General features: G+C 41.0%; 1 protein-coding gene across 1 annotated transcript in view; it reads right to left on the minus strand.

Annotated features, from left to right (window-relative positions):
• LOC149321509 (synapsin-2-like) overlaps window positions 1–24,061 on the minus strand; it is a 238,285-nt gene that overhangs the window by 14,816 nt on the left and 199,408 nt on the right. The window contains exons 9-10 of the mRNA XM_089523425.1: window positions 20,696–20,798; window positions 16,176–16,325 (exon numbers count right to left, since the gene is read on the minus strand). Coding sequence (XP_089379551.1) covers window positions 16,176–16,325; window positions 20,696–20,798 — 253 coding nt within the window. The remainder of the gene's footprint in view (window positions 1–16,175; window positions 16,326–20,695; window positions 20,799–24,061) is intronic.

Raw genomic sequence — 24,061 nt, forward strand, 5'->3', positions numbered from 1 at the left:
TAATGATTGTTCTAAAAAAATCTAAATTGTTCTTTTAAAAAATGCCATTTTAAAGCAAATTGTTTTGGTTAATCTTATGTTAATTGAAGGATTTCTTTCTGAATGGCATGTTTTGCACTTTAAAAAAGCAATTAAAAAGAAAAGGATAATGGTCTAACAAAAACAAAAAATAAAAATCTGCCTGTTCAAGAAAATGTTTAAATTCAAACAGCCATTGTTCTTCCAGTAAGAGGGCACCCTTCTGGAACACCTGAGGGAACTAGGAATTGGAGGCACTGCTTTGCAGTGGTTTTGGTCCTATCTCTCGGGCAGGTTCCAGATGGTGTCACTTGGCTACAATTGTTTGGCCAAGGGGGAGCTCAAATCGGGCATCCCTCAAGGCGTGATACTGTCGCCAATGCTATTCAACATTTACATGAAGCTGCTGGGCAAGATCATCTAGAGACATGGGGCAGGGTGTTATCAGTACGCTGATGACACCCAAATCTATTTCTCTATGTCTCGGACTGTTTCAGTGACCAAGGAGGGCATCTCTCCTCTGAATGACTGCCTGAGGTCGGTTTTGTGGGTTTTATTGTTCTTATATTGGATATCATATAAACTCTGCTGTTACCCACCTCAATCGCCAAACGGAAGAGGTGGGATATAAATAAATATTTTATTATTATTATTTATTATTGAAAATAGTAATAATAGACAGATTTTTAATGATATAAAAATAATCAATGTAAAAAAACAGGAGTGGTTTTGAAAAAAGTCATTTAGATTAAATCATGGGTATACGCCACCTGCACCCCTTCTTGGAGTTGAGAGTCCTTGAAACAGTAGTACATGAGCTGGTAACCTCTTGGCTTGACTTCTGTAACACACTCTACATGGGGCTACCCTCAGGCCAAGTTCAGAAACTTCAATTGTTACAAAATATGGCAGCCAGGTTGGTCATGGACACACCAAGAACTGCCCATATTACACCGGTTCTAAAGTCCCTCCACTGGCTGCCCATCAGTTTCTGGGCAAGTACAAGGGGTTGATTTTGTACAATGGTTTGGGTCCTGACTAATTGTGGGAGTGCCTACTTCCACATAATCCACCCCACACACTTTGGTTCTCTAGAAAGAATCTGCTACAACCTAAGAAGACCAGACACAGAGGACCTTCTCATCAGCCGTTCCCAGGCTCTGGAATGATCTGCCGGATGAGAACCACCATATCACCACTTCAGAAGCCTTTAAAAAGGCTATTAAGATGCATCTCTTCTGGCAGGCCCTTCCAGATTAGACTAGATCCACTAGACTTGCCTCCCCCCCTATCGATACCGATACCGATACCGAAAGTGATTGATACTATCACCCCCGTCCCCCCCAGAAGAAGACTCATTTCTTGTGCTAATCTGCCCGCAATTTTAGTATACAGTCAGCCCTTCTTATACACAGATTTTTTTATACACAAATTCCAGCATCCACAGTTTGAAAATGTTCAAAAAAAGTATAAATTTCAAATATCAAACCTTGATTTTCCATTTTTTATAAGGGACACCATTTTGCTATGTCATTATATTTAATGGGACTTGAGCATCCACGGATTTTGTTATCAACAGGGGATCTTGGAACCGAACTCCAGCATATAACAGGGTCCACTGTATTTGCATTGGAATGTTTTAAATTCTATTCTTGTTTAATTTCTTTATATGGGTTGATTAATGTTTTTATGTTTGGGGGGAGGGTTGGGGTTTGGGGGTTCCTTAAATTATAATTTTTAATTGTATGATGTTTTAGTTCTAAATTATTGTAATCTGCTTTGATTATTCTGTGAAAAAGTGGAATATAAATAATAATAATAATTAATATTAAAACTAAATGACTTTTTCCCAAAGCAAACCAACCTGGTTTAAAACAGCTAACTTGAATTAGATGCAATGTTTGTAACTGAACTTTGCAATTCATTCATGATTGTCATTTAAAAAGTAAATTGAAGGGGTGTGTGTGGGAAGGAGGCTGATCTAAATGGGGGGGGGGGGGGTCCTTGCATGGGTGGGGAGTGTATCTGGCTTCAGTTGTTTTCCCACTGTGACCAGGGTTCAGGCTGCCCTCACCTGTTATTTGCACCATCTGTTACAGTGGGCCCTTGGTATCTACTGGGGTTTGGTTCCCGGATCGCCTGTGTAGAGCAAAATCTGTGGATGCTTAAGTCCCGTTAAATACAACCGCATACTAAAATGGTGATCCTTATGTAAAATGGTAAAATCAAGGTTTACTTTTGGGAATTTATATACTTCATTTTAAAAAATATTTTCAAGCAGTAGGTGCTTGAATCTGTGGATAGAAAATCTGTGGATGCAGAGGTCTGACTGTATTTACATTGGTGTTCTTTCTTTCTTTCTTTCTTTCTTTCTTTCTTTCTTTCCAAAGAGAAGGCAGAAGGGACCCAATTCAGATCAAGATCAATGGAGGGGGTAATTAAACTTTCTGTTCAGCCACACCAGAGTCCCAATTCAGATCAGGCCATTTACAAGTCATGCAATTGTTGCTTGTGGAAACCGTGTCATATCTAGTTTGACCCCATGGCTTGATTGCTATATTCAGAAGGTCATAGTCATTCAGAAATTACAACTGTTTCTCTTCCTGCACTTAAAATTAGTATTACTGCCTCTTGTGATATTTACAAGTCTTTAGATTTTCTGATGCAGGAGGAGGCAAGGCAGCTGCAGATCCTGCCCTCTCTCCATATGATTTATTTCCTGGTTCTGTTATCTTGCCCTCTTGATAACCTGCTCTGTGGATCATCTTTCCTGGACACAATCTTGGAACAGAAGGTGAGGGAAGAAACAGATAACACACCAGGGGACTGAATATGATGATGCATAGAGAAACTGTAAAGTATCACTTCTCGGCCTTTTGGCTAAGATCAAGTGTGGAGAAACTGTAAAGTACACTCTGGGATATGAAGTGGCAACTCTACTGAAACTCATTAGTGTATACACAAAGTACAGTTTTGCTGGTGCTTTGTTAACTGTGGCGGGTTATAGACCGCCCATTTGGGGCGGTCTGCACCCGCCCCTTTCCCCGGTGTATCGGGGCCTCAGCATGCAGAGCGGCAGCCGCTGAGGCCCCGATCTGCTGCTTTTCAGGCTGCGGGGAAGCAGCAAAATGCTGCTTCCCCGCAGCCTGAAAAGGGGTGTCCCTGGGGCTTCAAGCCCCAAGGACACCCCGCGGCGGTAGGGAGAAGGAGAAAGGGGCCGCTTGGCCCCTTTCTCTTTTAGTTCCCTGGGCGCAGCTGTCTGAAGGCTGCGCCCAGCGGACTAAACCAGGAAGGAGCTCCGAAACGGAGCTCCTTCCTGCTCCGTGTTCAGGGCGCACTAAGCGCCCTGGCGCGGAGCAAGGACGTCACGTCCGCGCCACCCCGTCTAGAGGCGGCGTGGCCGTGACGTCCTCACGGCGGCAGCCGTATGGAAGGGCCGCCGCCGTTTAGTGCGTGACGAGCACGCACTAGGGTTAGGGCGGGGTTAGGGCGGTGCGGAAGCACCGCCCTTTTATAACCCTAGTGCGTGCTCATCACACACTAAAGTGCCGGTCTGTAACTGGCCAAATTAAGCAGGCAAGAAGGTTTAGCATATTAATTTTGGAGCAGCTGAAATACAGTGGGCCTTCCACATTTGCTGGGGTTAGGGGCACAGGACCTCCATGAAAGTGAGAAAACCACAAATAAAAAAAGTATTTTTTTATCTGACAATACACCTCTATGAATCTTTAGGTCCTCCAGTGGAACTCTATGGTCAACATCTGTCAGAATTTGCCCATAGACGCACACTGGACAACCTACAAATGCCTAGAGAAGTGTTTCCTCTAGTAATGTCTAGGTCCTCCAGCGCAACTGATAGAGGACGTAGAGATTCCTAGAGAGAACATATTAATCAACTCCGCAAATAATCAAATCCGCAAAAGTCAAAGCCACATATGTGGAAGGCCAACTGTACATACTTCCAGCAAATGTGATCACCTGACTTACTGGACTGGTCCTGTTGCTTTGGGGGGGGGATATTGGGCGGCTCTCCCTGGTGGTCCGTAGTGGTGTGGTCCTGCATGGCAGCAAGGACCTCTGGCTGCCGTGCAGTGGTGATTGGGTCGGAGATGCTTCCAGCCGCCCAGAGTTCAAGTCCCATGCGCCCCGGAATAGGAAGCACCATGCCATTGGGCGACCGGGCCACTTCCAACTCCCAGGCTCCCCTGGGGGTGGAAGTGGCCCAGGATTGGTAGCTCTGGGGGGCTGCAGCCCTGGGATTGGCCAGAAGGCCAAAGGGGGGCTGTCCCTCACCGCCTTCCTGGCTGCTCACTGGCTGGGCGTCCTATTTAGGGCTGCTCGCGCCAGTGCATGGCCCCATTTTTCTTCAATCAAATTTGCAAATTATCAAATCTGCAAAAGCCAAAAGTCTTCAAAAGTATAGGTCCAACTCTCTTGAGGAAACAAAACATTTGGACAAAAATTCTGTGTAGAAGAATGAATGTTTCATAAGGATGAAAGGCATACTAACTTCTGTTTATTTCTCAGGCCCCACCCCCACCTCACCCCCAAAAAAGGAAAAGAAAAAAAAAATGTTTTCCAAAACTCAGGAAATCCACTGGGGAAAAAAGTTTTGCAAAATTATTCACACTTTGGGAAATTTTCCAGGACAAAGATACTTCTGGTTTTTCTGTGCAAAAATCCATTTTTCTGGGTGGACAAAACATGTTTTCTCTGTAGAAAACAATGTGCTTTGGAAAGAAATAACTGTTGCATCTTCAGGAAACATTTTTCTCTCCAAAAAGGCCCATGTTTTTGTGCACAAAAAACCATGAATATTTCTACACGACACAACTCAAAGGTAGCTGCCTAAGTTACTAATACCATGTAAAAACTGCAGAAATCTTCATTTTTTTCCTACAGTGGGGAGAAAACTATGGTAATTATTCATTCATGCATGTGAGGTTGAAATTTACATCTCTAATGTTTACCCATAATATCTGAAAACTGACACAAGCATTTGTCCTGCTAAAAGGAGACCAACTGTATCATAAAAGAAGCTTTCTGATCAGTAAAAGAATCTTCACACAGGGATGGAGCATATGTAAAATTTATTGTAGATAAAATGACTCAGTGGCAACATAGAGAAGCTGTTATTTTTTCTTGGCACAGAAAAATATTATAAATATTTTTGTTGTTGCTGCTGGGTGCATCTACACTGTAGAAGGAATGCAGTTTGACATCACTTTAACTGCTATGGCTCCATCCTACAAAATCGTAGGATTTGTAGTTCTGTTAGGAACCAGCATTCTTTGGCATTGAAGGCTAAAGACCTTGTAAACCCACAAATCCCATGAATCCACAGGACGGCACCACTAGTGTCAAACTGCATGATTTCTCCAGTGTAGGTGCAGCCTCTGCCTTTTCATTCAAATGACACACATAGACTTTTGCTTATTCAGGTTTAAGATTATTTTCTTGACTCATGGAAACTTTAAGTAGACAGATTTCCTGAACATCAGCTTTTCACAAAATGAAGAAAAACAATGTTTGCTGGATACGGAGGCATCTGCATTTGCCAGGGGCATTAATTGTATTTTTCAAGTGTTGTTCAAGTGTGATTGTTTAAATTTTTTACCAAACCAACCAATCTGCAATTTAATAAGCTTAATATAGTCCATCTCAAAGGAAATGCCTTTGACTTAAATTAGGCTTCCCAGCATGCTAGATCATGCTTCCTGTTCAGTGCATTTCCTAAATACATGCTTTTGTTTAAGAATTTTGGAACTTTAATAGCCCTTGCACCCCTTCCTACGGATGCACTTGCTGCTCCCTAATCACTGGCTGCAGTTCCCTAATTGTATCAGGCACACAGAATCCTTTTTAAAGCAAACATCCATTAGAATTTGCAGGCTCCTCATATCACTCACACAGCCATATCAACCTTGCTGATGAGGTGATCAGTGTAAAAGAAACAAATTACTATGAGAAATTAGGAAGGGGGTGACATTTACTCAGAGAATTTATTTTTCACCCAAGGAGATTAGATATTTACCTTGCAGACATAGGCCCATCAGGCAGAAGAATAACCAAGCTTTGGATTGTAAAAGTATTTTGAAAGCCAGATTCTTAGAATGTCCAACTGCTATAACAAGGAAAGGTAATGTTTTCACAAAACCTGTACATCTATCAGAAGGTTCAGTGACACACAGCTATGGCAGCACTAAACAGGATTAAACTAAACAGGTGGCACTATAATTCTTCTTTATTCATAGGATAATCGCAGGATATTTGCAATGTCATGTGAGGTCATGTAATAATTTTTGCCAAATTGTGTGATATTGATGAGCGCACCCTGCTATGCTCCCATCTTTTCACCCACTGTGATAAAGTTCTAAGACTTAACGCCCATGTGGCTGAAATAGTTGAGGCTTAATGCCTACTGTGGCTGAAATAGTTCTGGCTATTAAAAAAATAAACATACGGGCACGACAGACCGCCCCAAAAGGACGGGCTGTAGCTGCCTGTTTTTGCTGCTGAGGGACGGCACAGCAGCGAAACTGAGCTAAAGGCAGGTTCTTTTTGGTTCCCGCGGCGGATGCCATGAGTGCAGCATTGGCGAGATGTGGCGCATCACAGCACCATGACGTGTGGACGCTATGTGGCACTTGCGTCATCATGGCGGCCCTGTGTGGATGGGAGGCTGCCATGATGGTGCTGCCGCTGTACGCTAAGGTTTGGGAGCATACAGTTGCTCTGTTCTCCTGAACTTTAATTTTGGCCCCAGGCTGCAGCAAAGCGGCTGTTTGTTCCGGGCCATAGGTAAAACCCTGGGACTACATGGCTTATTGGTAGTGCATTATAACTTTTGTATTTATAATTTTTGTTTGCTGCTTTGGAAAGGATGAACTTTGGAAAAGTTTTTATTATGAAATTCAAAAGGTACATCATCTTTACCTTTTATACTAATTCTGGAAGTTTTAAATAGGGCTATAAGGAAAGAAGAAAAAAATCAAGGGTATAATATTAAAGGACAGTTCAAACTGAGGGCTTTTGCTGATGATTTACTAATTTTCCTAGAAGATCCTTTAATAAAGACAAAACTATTGTTGAAGAATATGATAAAACTGGATTTAAAGTAGAAAGAAAGAAAGAAAGAAAGAAAGAAAGAAAGAAAGAAAGAATGGTTAAATAGTTAGGAATAAATATCACAAATACATAAACATTCCAATTTATTTCAGAATAACTACATCAAAAGTTGGAATGATATTAAGAAAGATTGAAAAAAAATAACTACATTTAGATTGTCATTGGCAGGAAGGATCTCAGTCATAAACATTAATATTTTACGAAAGATTTTGTCCTCCCCCCAACAATACCAATTTTGACTAGTTGCACAATTTAAACAATGGCAGAAAGATATTTCAAAATTTGTCTCAAAAAGTAAGAAACCTAGAGCCAGATTTTAAATTTTACAAGATATAAAACAGGGAGGCTTTGGGCTCCCTGTTTTGAAATTATATTTTTCTGCCTGTTGTTTAATCTGGTCAAAGGACTGGATGAAGAGATTACTACAGTTGGGAGAGTTTGATTTGAGAATTGGTTGGCCTGGTTTTCTCTAGTATGCCATAATTAAGGTAAATTTTGATTTTAACAATAATTTTGTCAGCAAATCTTTGTTAAGAGCATAATTTAATAATAATAATAATTTGTTTTATTTATATACCGCTATTCCAAAGATCATAGCGGTGAACAGCAAGTAAGCAAATTAGCAAGTAAGCTAATTTGCCCCCAACAGTCTGGGTACTCATTTTAGCGACCTCGGAAAGATGCAAGCCTGAGTCGAGCTTGGGCCCTTTGCTGGTCTTGAACTCGCAACCTTGTGGTTTCGAGTGAATGGCTGCAGTACAGGCATTTAACCACTGTGCCACCAGGGCTCCTTATATAAACAAATATAAAACAAGACTATGTCTCAAAATGCCATGAAGCTTTATACAGAAGAGCAATGGTATTTAATGATAAATGAGTAACGTACTGAGATCTTTTGATGATGGAAGAAGGACTTTATAAAATGAAAACAAATGAAGAACTGGTGTTAGAAGGATACAAATTTTGTACTCTTATAAACAGATATGTGAGATTGGAGTTGTGCTCACAGAATTTAGTCTACCTCACATGAACTAGTGCTGGGGCAGGAAGAGACCAATTTTCTTCTTGCACTGGAAAGTATCCCACAGAAGTCAAAGATCACTGAAGAGGAGGAGGACGAGGGTGAAAAGGAGGAAGAGCCAGTAGCTCATTTTATTTCCTGACCTCCAAAAATTAGCCTAAAGGGTTGTCGACATGGGCCAAATGGCACGGGTTCCCCCGCTGGCCTCACATCATCTAGTGCAGACAACTCAGGCCAAAACCCCTGGAGCAGGATTGGACCTGATCCTACCTGTTCATATATGTATCTGGCTTGACCCTAGGGTAAAGAGCTTTTACCCTGGGGTAATTTAGTCCTGGTTTTCTGTGAAACTCTGTGGCAAGACTAGGTTGTGCATGCCTCCCCCTCCCCCCCATGCTCCTTTCTTTTCCAGGGGTCGATCCAACTGGAGAGGCCCCTAGTCATCCCATCTGACATGGGAACAGGGCACCTGGCCATGTGGCTGCAGCCAAATGCCACATTTCTACATCAGACAAGGGGGACAGGGGCTTCTCAGTTGGATCAACTGTTGGAAAGGTAAGAAGCAACATGCCAATCCCAGATCCTGGCGCATCCCTGCACCAGCCCAGGCACTAACCCAGGTGATCACTGGGGCCAAGGTAGAAGAGCCTCAGCCCATGCTATCCTGGTCCATCTGCTCAGGCCCTTTGAAGAGAATAACCAGGGTTTGTTTGGAAGACAAGACGAAGCCAGAAATTTCGATCTACTCTGCTAGTTGAGCCTAGGGTTCTGTGTTAGCTGGGATGGCTTATTCCTCTGATCCACAGGATCACAGTGCCATTTTTAAATAAATAAATAAATAAATAAATAAATAGATTGATGATAGATAGATAGATAGATAGATAGATAGATAGATAGTATATATGTCTATTGGAGACATTAACTATCTTCTATTAGAGTGCTACTCAAAATGTGGTCCATGAGCTGGTGCCAGTCTGTGAGCTAATGGTTGGCAGTCTGTAGTAAGTTTCCAGGAAAGAAAGAAACAATTGGTGCTGGCTCTGGCATATTCGGAGAGAAAACCCCAATTCCCCACATCAGACAGCTTAAGAAATTCTAGTTCCCTTGGAAAAGTTCTTTTCCCATTATTCATAAAGTTCTGCAGCAAGAGCAGTAATAAAAGTCAGAGCATGGAGCTACAGTATTTATTTTTTGGCTATAAGACAACAGCTCCATCTGCTGGTTCCTTGAGGCAACAGGCATAAATAACTGCATATTCTCCAGCCTTGAATGTCCACACCAGTAGTAGCTGACATTTTAGCTGAGTGTAAATGTTTCCTGGTCAGCTTAATTTGGGCTGTCATTATCCCTACACCCAAGCAGCTACTATTAAACCAAAAACATGGCACTCAGCAAATGAGAAATCATCTAAAGGGTGGACATTGCCTCTTCATGTTGTTGCGCTGTTGTTCAACACCTTGCAAAGGGTACTTACTACCTAAGAAGAGCCGCCTCACCATCTGAACCTGGTATAGGCATGTATAGAGGGGAACAGGGGGGAAACTGGGGAAAATTGCATACCTCCCCCAGCCTTTAAATATGGGTAATCTGCTTTTTAAAATGTTTTAAACATTGAAGGCTTCTGAACTGTGTTTGCTGTAGGTTTTATCGTATCTAGCCTTTATGGTTATAAGCTAAAAGAGTCAAAGGGTGAAAAGAGGAATAATGACCCTTGAATTGAGGTCTGAGGTGCAGGAGCTCTGTGTGTGTGTGGGGGGGGGAGGTGGTGCTGTCAGGGATTTGAAGGGTTAAAACACAGCACACAGGGAAATGCTTGATGTGTGTGTGTTTGGCCATGAGCATTCAGCAGAGTGGCAAGGTTGATCAGCACAGCTGAAGCTCATTGGCTCAAGGACACTTCAATGCCCAAGTGCATGTAGCCATGGATGATGAAACCATGTGTCTAGATTGCACAGGAGACACATGACATGGCTACACACCTGAACTCACTGGGTTTGAGAGACCACATGGTCTGGAGACTATATAAACCCAGGGATTGCAAGGAATAGCTTGTGGGTTTGTAGAAGGAGTTGGATTGGGATGGAGTTTTAGAGATCTAGTTTTGTATTATAGCACTGTGAATAAAGAGCACTTTGGGAGACTTAGTTTCTCTGGTGGTTTATCAGAAGAAGCTATAGCATCGGTTTGCTGTGTGTCCCCGGAGGTTCCTGCATTGCTGCAGATCCTGGAAGACATCCAGTTGCTGTCATCCCAACTTGGACTTTGGAGCCACACTTCGGCTTCTGGAAATTGCCAGCTCTGCTCCAAGGGTCTGATTTAACCCCAGGACTCGTTTGAGTTGCTGACAGTGGTTGTTGGACCCCAGCAGTTGTGCTGACAGGTGCTACTTGTAGTAGCAGCACTCAGCCCAAACAGACTTTGTAAACTGCCATTAATTGCCCTCAGAGTGTGGTGGAGTCTTCTTTGAGGTTTTTAAACAGAGGCTGGATGGCAATCTGTTGGGGGTGCTTTGACTGCATATTCCTGCATGACTGGGGGTTAAACTGTATGCCGTTGGGGCCTCATCCAACTATATGATTCTATGAGGATGTAATCTGTCCTGGTGCATTGATGGTACACTTTAATTTTAATGACAGAACCAGAAATCATGATGTAGGGGACAAGGAGACTGCCACTCGGAAAGTTCCAAGAACAAAACTGTTTGGTAGGCAACTGTAGCATGCTTGATTTGTGTGTGTGTGTATGCGTGTATGCGTGTGTGCATATGGATGTCAGTGGGTGGTGGTGGTGTTGCAGTAGCAAATACATTCCCAACACAGAGTCTACAAGCTCTTTTACATATATCATGCAACAAGATACTGCAGATATATTGATGTAACTGTTAAGGCCAGTATACCAATGCAGACCAAAAAGGGATCAGTTGATCAATCATATTTTATATGGCTTTATTTGGTTCAGATGAGCTGATTACAGGTTTAGAAAGTCAGAAACAGTGGGATAATGGTGCACAAGTGTGATATCAAATAGAAAAGGAAATAAGCAAACGAGGAAAACTGTAAAAAACTTCACTGTTGCTTAAACCTTTTAAAATTTATCCCATAGCTCTCCATACATCAGTTCAAGTTGTCATCCCAACCAGTTGAAAATAGAATGGATTGCCAATACAGGAGAGGAATTTCCACAAGATGGAGCTGTAATCCTAATGGGAAGATGCACAATTTAAGACAGGAGGTGTTTCTTTAAGAAGCTGTAAGAACATTTCAAAGCTGGAGGCCTCCCCTACTAGAACAAGGTGGCATATTTTCGTTTCAGAATGGTTTTAGCATCCCTATGACACGTGCCTGACCTATTGGCTAACAGGTAACTGACAAATCTGTTAGTTTTGGTCCTCAATTTCCACTCTTAAATTCAGTTTGTCTTGATCTCTGAACACCTTTCCAGGCTTAAAATCAGTTTATCCTAAAATCTGAGAATGTTTAATTCTGGTGCATACTTTTCCCCAACATGTTTTGTTGCATTTTTTATTGGTGAACTCCACAGCAAAATTTGGAGAATTGACCCTGGGGACTGGATGCTTCCCACAAGCTGAACCTTGCCCAGTCCAACTCTAGATAAATGTTAAATGAAGAAAAATGATGCAGGGGCTTGCCTCCTACAGAATCAAAATGGTGAAGTTTCTTCTTATTAAAACTTACAGAGGATCTACAAATATATAAACTTTTACCAGATGATCTTGCCTGGGAACTTCAGGTTAGGGAGGAAAAAAGTACTTGTTGATTTCCCCTCCTCCCCCAAGATCAGAAGAACGTGATAACCTCTCAAGAAAAATAGTCAACCATGCAAGATCTTTTGAAATTATTCATTCTTGAGTGTCAGAATGAAGTAAGTGAAGATTTACACCCTTAATTTAGACATAATCATTATCATCATGGGACAATTTACACAGGATAGCATAGTTTTGTCTACATGATGAATACAGCAAAGCACATTCTATAGTCTGGTCCATGTGGCTATTCTTTCAAAGACCCTTTCCAATGGAGATTTGTCATAGTCAATTTCTCATAATATGTGGTTGTGAGACTGAAATAGTGTTGTCTTATCTTTGAAGTGGTACAGTACAAAACCGATGCATCAACACTTGCTTCTGTGTGACTGCATTCTTTTTTAACTCAAAGAACATTTAAATATTCTCCAAGAACAGGCCAATTTGAGGTGTACCACAAGCTTGTTTTCAAATTGTTTATCTGCTGTTGTTTCTTTTTCAAAATATAAATAGACATTCTGTTTATCTTACAAACTTGCATCACATAATTTGAGCTCAACCATTACTGTTTCAGATCCATCATGAACACTATCTTTTCCTGAGTTGCTTGTTTGGAGCTCAGCCTAACAATAATGGAATATATCCCAATAATCACAGAACAGACATCGGGGCCATTCAGACTACCTTTTACCCCGGTTCAGAAACCAGATTAAAAGCAGTAAGTTCATACTGGCACAGGTTCTTTTACACTCGAATTTGAGGTTTGCACACCCATTCAGGGGCAAATCCCCCTTAGCGTGGGTCTTTTGAAAGCAGAGTTTTTCCTGTATCTTTTCAGAAAAACTGGGTGCCAGCAAATGTGAACTTGGCCCCGGTCATGATCGGGTCAAGTTCAGGGGAGGGATTAGGACAGAGGGAGGGCAGAGAGTAGAACATGCCTCCCCTCTTGCAGGCAGCTTTCTCTCTCTCTCTCTCTCTTTTTGTAATGTTATTTTTGACAGACTATGCAAATAGTTCTACAGGTTGATACATATTGATAGAATGTGTCTGTTTGTGCTACATTTCCCTTTTGCTTGCTGCTGGCATGGCACCTCACTGTGCAAGAAGCTTTTTAAAAATTATTTGTGTGTGTGTGTGTGTGGGACAGAATATGCGAATGTGTTTCCTTTTAAATTTGGCAAATTGATACAATGTGTGAACGCTTTTGCTACATATGTGTATGTAAAGCATTCTGGGGTCGCAAAGCAAGAAGATGCAGAGATGGCATTCTGAGGTCAGGATAGATGGCATTTTGGGGTGGAAAACAGAGGCAGAGCAAGGAGATCCAAAGAGGAGGGAAGGATAGATGGCATTTTGGGGTGGCATTCGGAGGGAAAGCAAAGAAAGAGGATGCAGAGATGGCATTCAGGTGGCCTCCCCTGCAAGCGACATTTGTTATTGTTGTTGTTGTTATTATTGTTGTTGTGTCAGATTATGTGAATGCTTTGGGCTGGAAGGGAAGGGAAGAGGTTCCAAAGAGGGCTGCGGAAACCCATGACTTTGGGGGAGTCACACTCTCTCAGCCACAGGGGAAAGGCAATGGCAAATCTCCTCTGAACCAATCTTGCCAAGAAAACCCCAGGATGGGGTCGTTTTAGGGTTGCCATAATCTGTAATGACCCAAATACACACAACACACACACACACACACACACACCTGGAGGTTTTTAAACTGCTGCCAGTTTTTTTTTTAAAAAAAAGGAGGGGGGAAAGCACCCATTCAGTTGACAAATGATTGTAGGATATGTCACCTTCGATGAAAGCGGAAGTGAATTTGATTGATAACAAAAGAGGCTCCGTTTTAAAGCGGTACTGCAAATGTGAACTCCAGAGGGGCAAATTGCCCAGATCGAGGTAAAGGGTAGTGGGCACTTCTTTCCGAGCAGATTCGATATGGGGGGACCCAGATCTGCCCAGTTCTATCCAGGGCAAATGGGCGAGTGGGAATGGGGCCTGAGTCTCAAGATTTACAGTATCACTCTTTGGTAGAGGAGTATACTCCAGAGAGGCTAGGTGTCTCTCAGATTTCTGTGCATCCTGCTGATCATGGTGGTGGATGAAAAAGTTTGTTTATGGAGGTGGCAAGTGTAGGGAAACAACTCTAAGGGGATTTTTTTTTTTAAAAAAAAAATTGAAATGTGATAAGATGACTATCCTCTGGCCCACTCTTCAATTTTTAAAGCTTTCCTGAAAGTGATATTGATACACTCTCTCTATGTATCTGCTATCAAAGTACTCAGTGACAGAAATGTCAGAACAAAGCAGAACAAAAACACACACCAAAAACAATCTGAAATTTGGATTTACTTTAGCGTGCCACACCCCAGGTGGTGAATGAGGAATAGGTATGTTGGCAATTCCTGTTAGAAAGAAATGGCCCTGCTAATTCAATAAGTGTAGAAGAAAAACAGGAATTAAATATACTTGGTTTTTTGTTTGTTGGTAACTGCCATCAAGTGAACTTCAGTTTCAAAGTTATGTAAATTAACTGTGATCATTATTTCTTTTTCTTTTTCTTAAAATTCAAATTTCTTCCTTGACTTTTTTCGGGAATCATTCCAGATCTTTCCTATTTTCTGCTAGTAGTATGGTGTTATTTGCATATCTTAAATTTTCCTCCAATTTTCACACCTCTTTCCTCTAATCCTGCTTTAAGTATGATTATGTTCAGCACATAGGGTGATAAAATTGGCCTGACCTCTTGCCAATTTGAATCCATTCTCTTTCTCCATATTCTGTCCTAACAGTAGTCTCTTGTCTTGAGTATGGGTTATGTATGAGGAGAAACAAATGTTGTGGCACACCATATTTCTTTAAGAGTGATCCAGGTTTTTTTTTTTATATGCTCAAAGACTTTGCTATACTTTATAAAGCACAGGCTGATTTTCTTTTAAAGGATCTTGAAAAGGAGATTTATTATGCCTCCCCCTGCACAGTACTAACAAAGCTTAGCTATGGTACCACTTCCATTGTCTCTGAGACAGCCTTTGCTTGTGTCACCCTCCACTACTGCTCCTACCCAGTAGCTTTTTGGGCACATTCAGTCTGCTCTTTACTAGCTGTGTGTTTTGGCTCAGTGCTGCCAGGAGTGGATTATTTCCATTCCTTTTTGATCCGGTACAAAGGACTGGATCATGGCACTGGAGAAGCTTCTGGTCACTTTGGGACGTGCATTATCTGAACACCATGCCCCCAAAGTGGCCAGAAGCCGTTTCTTTTGGCCTGTGGATTTTGGGCTATGGATAGCTTGCTTTTTCTTCATTTCTCTTCTCACTTCAGGATAAATGATCATTGAGTATGAAGCCACATGCTGACTAAAATCCCCTGATCATATAATCTTCCTTTTGCGTTGTCTGTGTGTGTGCCTTCAAGATTTACGGCGACCTTTTGAATTTCATAAGGTTTTCATCGGCAAGGAATACTCATTGTTGGTTTTGCCAGTTTCTTCATCTGAAGTATAGCCTACAGCACCTGTAGTAACCAGGGCTAATTCTACTTGGCTTCTCAGAACATACAGGATCGAATGCATTAGGATATTTAAGCCCTTATATGAGGTGAAACCATGAAGGTCTAGGAACACTTTCTTGCAATTTTCCTGAGGCTCTGGGATGACCTCCCTTATGGTTTTCCAATGAGGTTTCAAGCTTTAACTATTTGGTGGAGCTTTTGAAGGCTGATTTAATGAGATGGCTCACTTGAGTTATTATTCCTTAACATTTTATTATCCAATTATTATGTTTAACTATAATTTTGCAGTGTTTATTACATTTTTATATAAACTACTTTCTGCCTGGGAAAGATTCTGCATAGATATTTTAAATAAATATAACAGAATGAAAAATGCATTTGGCCATATAATACATAGCATCAGCCTTAGCAGTATTGTAAGGAAGTCAATGAAAAGAGAGTAGCTCAAAGCAGAGTTGAAGAAAGTTGTTGATTCAGGTTAAAGAGTCCCCATTAATTGTCCATGTAAACATATACATGCAGACAGCTCTGCATTTCTACCGTTTTGCTTTTCTACTAAGATCTAACTGGATATTTTAAATATGTGACATCTGGCATTCAGTTCCAAGGAATCATCCAAACCACATTCTATTTACCCCCTAGATTTCTCTATAATAACCTGTTCTGAATGTTCATAATATTTAATAATTGAAATATTTTTTCTCTCTGTAATCATATGCATGAGCCATCAATTCCTACCTGTGGCTGTTGAGTTGCAGTTGGTTTCTGAGGAGATGGTGTAGGTGTTTTAGATACCATTTGGTTCATTCTGGTTAAAACAAGCTCAGTTATCAGTTGTTTGTCTTCAGCCTGGTGCTCACCAATCAAAGGCATTGCAGAATCCATAACCTAGAAGATGTGAAAGCTGGTTAGGCATAGAAACAGTTTTTAGTAATTTTCTGTGGTGTGTTACATTCTTATTGTCTATCCTAAGCTCCAGAGAGAAAGTTATCCCTATATTTAGATCAATCAGAATTGTTTATTAAAATAAATAAATAAAAAGCTTTTGTTTAAACTTTGGATAACTATTAGCCACTCTCTAATATTCCATTCTTGGGCTAGATTCTGGAGTGAGTGATGGCCTCTCAGCTCCAGGAGTTTCTGGATGAGATGGGTTATCTAGATCCATTTCAATCTTACTTCAGACCTGGCTATGGGACAGAGACAGCTTTGGTCGTCTTGGTGGATGATCTATGCAGGGAGCTAGACAGGGGGAGTGTGTCCCTGTTGGTCCTGTTGGATCTCTTGGTGGCTTTTGATACCATTGATATGTTCTGGGCTTCCTCTCTGAGATGGGACTTGGAGGCACTGTTATGCTATGGTTCCAGTCTTTCTTGGAGGGGCAAACTCAGAAGATGGTGTTGGGGGACTCCTGTTCAGTCCCCTGGCTGTTGGCCTATAGGGTTCCTCGGGATTCTGTTCTGACCCCATGTTATTTAACATCTATATGAAGCCACTGGGAGCGGTCATCTAGAATTTTGGGGTGAGGTATCACCAGTATGCAAATGACACCCAAGTCTATTTCTCCTTCCTATCTGATTTCAAGGAAGTTGTCCCTGTACTGAACCAATGTCTGCTGTCAGTAATGGACTGGATGATGGTAAACAAATTGAAACTTAATCCAGACAAGACAGAGGTGCTCCTGGTCATCCATAGATCAGGGAATAGAATCATAGAATCACAGAGTTGGAAGAGACCACAAGGGCTATCCAGTCCAACCCCCTGCCATGCAGGAAATCCGAATCAAAGCATCCCCAACAGATGGCCATCTAGCCTCTGCTTAAAGACCTCCAAGGAAGAAGGCTCCACTACACTCAGGGGGAGTTTGTTCCACTGTTGAACAGCCCTTACTGTCAGGAAGTTCTTCCTAATGTTGAGGTGGAATCTCTTTTCCTGTAGCTTGCATCCATTGTTCCGGGTTCTGTTCTCTGGAGCAGCAGAAAACAAGCTTGCTCCCTCCTCAATGTGACATCTTTTCAAATATTTAAAGAGGGCTATCATATCACCTCTTAACCTTCTCTTCTCCAGGCTAAACATCCCCAGCTTCCTGAGTCGTTCCTCATAGGGCAAGGTTTCCAGACCTTTCACCATTTTAGTCGCCCTCCTCTGGAATAGGGGCCTTGCCTGTGCTGGAAAGGCTACGCTCCCACTGAAATCTCAGGTTCGCAGCTTGGGAGTGCTCCTGGACTCCACTCTGAGCCAGGAGTGCATTTGCACAGCTAAAACCTGTGCGCCACCTTGTTTCTTGAGATGCCAGATCTGGCTACGATGACACATGCCTTGGTTACATCCTGTTTGGACTACTGTAATGCACTCTACATGGGGCTGCCTTTGGAAACTGTTCCAAAACTTCAGCGGGTCCAGAATACTGTGGCCAGAATGCTGACTGGAGCCAGTTGTAGGGCATCAATTCCCTTTGCTGACTTTGCTACATCGTTATGTAACAGCAGCCCTCTGCTCAATATGGACATCTTCACAATCCTATTTCCCATGGATGCAGGTCCACATAGAGCACACAACATCCCAAAAGGTTTGTAGCAGTGGTTTACAAGTGCTGAAAATAAATAATAAAAGTTGCCCATAATCATGGACCATTCTGATGATTCATTTCTATACAGATCTCGCACAACACAGTGAACAAAATCCCTCAGAAAATTAATTTCTATTTAATCTTGTTGTCTCTCTTGTATTGTGTGTCCTGGGGTTTTAAAAATCACTTCCTAGCAAGAGAAGGACAGTCATCTGAATGCATTCTAATATAACACCTTCTCAGATGGTGAGAATTAATTTCACAGAAGTAGGTATGATAGGTCTCAAAATGAAAAGATTAAACACAAATAGATTCAAAAGCCATTGTTTCAGCTGAGTCTTAAAAATATACCTCTGTGACAGTGACCAAATATATATACACATGACCACAAGCTTTTAAAATTACAGTTGTTTCTTCAGGGAAATATTTTATGGGAACTGAGAAGCCGAAAATTACATCAGAATGAGTTAGAGAAAAGAAGGCTTGACTGTTCAAATGATAATTTTAGAAATCCGTAAACTGCTGGCAGACTTGTTACGTAATCTTAGCCCTATTGTTTAGCATCAGAGCTTTTGTTGCTGTGGATAACTCTTAGTAGCTGTGGGCCAACAGTTCCACAAATATTTGACCAGAACCGCTAAAAAAGACTCATGTCCATTTTGAAATCCAGCTTGAAAACAGTTAGAGGCAAATAGTTTGCTGGTTTTGTTAGACAATACATTTCAAAGAAGATATGCCCTTATGATCCTCAAAAGTGGAGGTGGGAAATCTAGGCACTGAAACTCAGGTATAAACAACTGTAGGTCTTCTGAAATTCTGTTGTAATCACTGGCTCGCTAAACTAAATATTTAAGTTTATACCATCACATCTACCTCTGTGGTGGTCATTAGCTTAGTACACACAGTTTAATAAAATATCAATAAAAAGCCCTAAGCGTAAAATCACACCTGTATCTAAAGCCTTTTTAAGATCATAAAACTTAAATGTCTGTCTCATAATACTTGACAGAACAGAAATGTCTTATGTGTTTGCGTGTTTCTGTTTGTATGCATGTACACATACAGAGTACCTATGATCAAGCAAATGCTAGAAATAAAAACTTGAACTCTTACATTGCCCAGGGTAATTATTACAGACTCTAACTGCATACCTCTTTAAATTAAAGTTGATGTACTAATGATTTTGCATAACAAAAAATGGCAAGAGGAACCAAAAATATGAGAATCATGCCTGACATCATACTCTATTATATTAACAAAATGGGAGTGTGGTAAATGGGGCTGCATAAGGCTTCAGTGGGCTTTTTGTCTTGTACTGCCAACGGGCCTATGTTCTGCTGTTACCAGCTTTTGGAAGAGGCTGTACACAGCTGCTCTCACTGCTGAGCTTCCACCTCTTCCCAGCCTACTACTGCTACTGCAAGATTTCTGCCCCTGCATTTTGATACCACGAAATTCTCATCTTCCCAGCTTCTCCTATCTGATGTCACTGCTCCTTTACTGAGACACTGATCTCTCCCTGAGTGCCAGTCAAGCAGGTGTTTTTGTAGGCAGACAGTGGCAGTGGTGCTTTTGAATAGTGGCTGACCAACACTTGGTTCCAGCCATAGGTCAGCAGGATGACATAGGGATCCTTCTCAGCTCCTAGACTGTTCACACGTGCCCAGCCATTCTGCCTATCTCTGACACCAGCCCTGGGGATAAACTTTGGACTGTGTGTCTGTGGCTTTAGTTTCAAAGGTGCTGCAAGGTCTCTTTACATACTGTGCACACCCATGTATACTTCTAGAAATTTTAGTCAAAAAATTCATTCACCAAAACTGAGTCGACTTAGCCACAGGTCAATGTAAATACAGTGCAACCTTCTCTTTCGTGGGAGATCCGTTCTGTGCTCCCCCCCGTAAAAGCATAAGCTCATGCCTGCTGTGCGGCACCATATGCTGTGGGCGCACTGTACTGTACTTTAACTTTTATTTTAAAAAGGAACCATCACCTAGCAAAAGGCAAGAGCATAAACTCTCTTGGAAGCACTGACACCTGCCCCCCTCTTTTTTGCCATTGTTTTCCTTTGCTTCACCTTTTAGATCTTTTGTTCATGCCTCTGCATGCCAGTTGACATATCCACAGCTCATAATTTTGGCACCAAAACCTGCCCTCGACTTATACATGAAGTTGACTTATAGGCGAGTATATATGGTAATATAAGGTGTCTTATGTTTTGTCCACATTAATAAGTATTTGCTTATCATACAAATGAACAGGGATCAATATTCAACCATTCAGTAGTATATACAATTTTATGAAATACATATTTTATGTCTTAATATAAGTTTTATTACTTATTTTTAATTTGCCTTTTGTAAACATGTAATTTTCCTGCATTTTTTCAAGCTATGAGTGGCAAGTTCACTTAGAAGGAAAAGCAGAAGGCTTATGAAAATACAACCCAAGTATTTTGTTCCTTAAGCTGAAAATATATAGAAGAAAAATAGTATCACTTTATGATATAGTTGTGCTTTCTCACAAACAGTCCCATTTACTTGTTTTGCTTGTTTATTTAAGTCTATTTCAGAATGGACTGAATACTCTGAATAACCTATCTCCAAAAAACTAAATGGAAACTGAAGGCACAAATATTTTTTCATTTCATCTTAACAACAGAAGTGCTTATAGTGAAAACATATCATACCTCAAAAATATAATCCTTCCCATCCTTGCCATGAACTGCTTTGACAGCACAAATGTCCAAACCTCCAAACATCTCAGAACAGCTGTCAATCCAGAGTTTGTACCTAGAATACAAAGACGTTCCCATGAGCCTAAAAACAAGCTTTGATCATAACAGAGATTTATCCACATAGTTTGAGCTGAGACTCCATCCCATATTACTCCTCCCCCTTCCACACACAAAAGAATAAGTGGCTTTTGATTTCTTATACAACTTCATTTCAATAATGTGTGGCTTTGGATTTTGTTTTTATTCCCCCCGCCCCTGGATGCATGTCAGATTCCACATCTGTAGAAGTGCTGACTGCAATGAATGAATTTATTTAGAAACAATTTTTACTGTTAACTGCCACAGTTACTTGAATCTATGATAAGTGCTCTTGTTCTTAATGGTAAATCTGGAGAAAAACCAAGGCAAATAAATACAGCTGATTTTGAAAGACCCTTCCTATGCAAATCAAAGATACATACAGACACCTGGATTCTCTTTTACTTTTGACTAGTGTAGACCTATTGAATCCATTGGATTTATCTACTTGTTGATAAAATATTGGATCAAACATTGATCAGAATGGAGAATGCAGCTATGAAGGAACAAGACAAGTAAAGATCCTAAAGTGTAAAGGCATACAACTGAAAACAAAGGAGCTTATTGTATGTACTTTAAAACCGGCTCCAGCCTCCTGGGCTGGAGCTGGAATGTGGGATGGAGGCGAGGATTATCGCATGCTAAATTGCAGCCTAATCACTGCCTGCCATCAGCCTGGGTCCAAACCGTGTTACGCCAGCACTTTTTAGAAGCCGAAAAGCTTCAAACTTTGAAAAGGATGGAGCTGGTTTTAAAGATCATGTGATAAACTCCAAAATTAGAACTGTCCAAGCCATTGTATTCCCTGTCACCATGTGTGGATGTGAGAATGGATAATAAAGAAAGAGGACAGGAAGAAAATAAACTAATTTGAGACATGGTACTGGAGAAGAGTGCTAAGGATACTGCGGGTGGCCAAAAAGACCAAAAAAAAAAAAAAAGACCCTATAACAGGTCAAGCCTGTACCCTCTCTGGAAGCAAATGACTAAACTGAGGGTGTCATACTTTGGCCACGTCATGATAAGGCATGAATCGCTAGAAAAGACTATGGCCTGTTACAGACTGCCAAAATAAAGCTGCTTCGGGTCTCTTTGGAGGTATGCTATTTAAGTGATGCATGGGTCCTAAGAGTCCGGAGGTTGCACCAAAGCCACAATCCAGTCCTAAGCACTGGAGTGCAGCTTTGGTGCAGCTTCCGGATTCTTAGGGTGCATGCATCATTTAAACAGCATACCTCCAAAGAGACCCGAAGCAGCTTTATTTTGGCAGTCTGTAACAGGCCTATGATGCTAGGAAAAGCAGAAGGCAGTAGAAAGAGAGGATGATCACATGTCAAAAGATTAGACTTGATCAAGGAAGATATGGACCTGAACCTGGAAGAGTTGAGCAGAGACGTTGAGGATAGGGAGACTTGGAGGTGTCTCTATGGGGTTGTCATGAGTTGAGGTTGGCTTGAGGACAGTTAACAACAAACTTGTTAATTCCACATTCAACAGTTGACTGAATGAGTCTACTCTAGTTAGGACTAATAAACAGGATGCCAGTCTGAGAATTTTTTTCTAAAACTGATGGTAGTTTTCTTATACATACAAAATAGAGGTAAACATATATAGTTGCTAAATAAGACATGTTTGCAAAGTGTTTTTGGGGTCAAGGAGTCAGATGGTATCAGATGCAATCAAATGCAGATCCAAAATATGGAGAACAAAAAATGCATAAAACAAAAGGGCTCCTTCCAGATTATACCATTTTGGCAAATCTTTTCCTCTCATACTTTAAGACAGCTTTTCTTACTCTGGTGCACTTCAGATATGCTGGACTACAACTCCCATAACCCTCAGATGGGTGTGGCAGGCTTATGATAATCACAGTGCAGCTCACATAGAAGGTAACTGGATGGGGGAGACCAGATCATATATTTGTGCCATGATGTCTCACATCTTTAGTGCTGTCTATTTTTTTTTAATCATAGGAGTTTATCACATTAATTACCTCCCACTCTGCTCCTGTCGCCCCAACGTCATCGATTTGCGACGGGAGCCTCCTGGTGGGATCGCAGATGGTGCTATTAAAGGGGAACACTTCCGTTTTCGTCATGGAAGTGTTCTTGTAATTGTTAGAAAAGGGGGCCTTTTTAATAACGATTTGATCCATTATTCCCTTTTTAAAACAATTACGAGAACACTTCCATAACAAAAATGGAAGCGTTCCCCTTTAATAGCATGATCCATGATCCCACCAGGAGGCTCCTGTCACAGATCGTGATGTTGGGGCAACAGGAGCAGAGTGGGAGGTAAGTAGTGTGATAAACTTCATATTTCCTGTGACAAAAAAAAGCAGATGCAAGAAATTATTCTGATGTATAAACTACAGGAGAGAAAGGGTTTGATAATCTCTTTTCCTTGTTACGCTGTTCAGTTAAAAATACATTTTGGGAGTGTTATTTGCATCTCTCATGCAACTTCTATTTGGCACTCCAGAAAGGCTGGAAGGGATTTATTAACTTTTCCTATAATACACCTGGAAAATGTAACTCTTATTATCACTTCATTTTATACTTTTTCTGGGAGCTGTGTTTCATATCCTCTCTTTTCCTTCAAGATATGATGTGCCCTTATCTTATCCCTGCAGTGTCAACAAGTGCAATTGTCTAGATCATGGTTTATACACTTGCACATTAAATTTTAAAAGGCTGGTTTTTTTTAAAAAAAAAGTATGGTTGAAAACCCTCTGGTTTTGGCCTCAAAGCACAGAGACCAATCTGGTATCTTTATGTCTTAATTATTATGACATAATAGGATGTTTCACAGAGTGTGATAACACAAAGTTAAAATTCTAGTTTAAAACTTCCTGGTCAAGTAATATTGCTTTGAGAGCATGTTCTCATACAACATTTTAGGTATCCATTTTGGACTCAGGAAATAAATGTTGGTTTTAGGGTATCAAATACAATTATTTTAAAACATAACATGATAGTAGAGCATTAAACAACTTGTGACAGTAATAAGGGTTTTTGCATAGCAGTGAAAGTATAACATAGTGGGTGCTAGGCAAAGCTTTCTTGCAGATGGTATTTTATAGTTGAGGGGCTACAACTGAAAAGGAATGTTTCTGAATAGCCATCTGCTATACCACAGCATGTAAGGGCACTTACAGCAGGGCATCAGATGATCTAAGGGCTTGGATAGGAACATATGAGAAGAAATTTGAAGGCTAACATCAACATTGTGAACTGGGCT

Source organism: Sceloporus occidentalis, unplaced genomic scaffold (assembly GCF_023333645.1).
Source record: "Sceloporus occidentalis isolate IW3139 unplaced genomic scaffold, rSceOcc1.0.p SCAF_1, whole genome shotgun sequence".
Classification (NCBI taxonomy): Eukaryota; Metazoa; Chordata; class Lepidosauria; order Squamata; family Phrynosomatidae; genus Sceloporus; species Sceloporus occidentalis.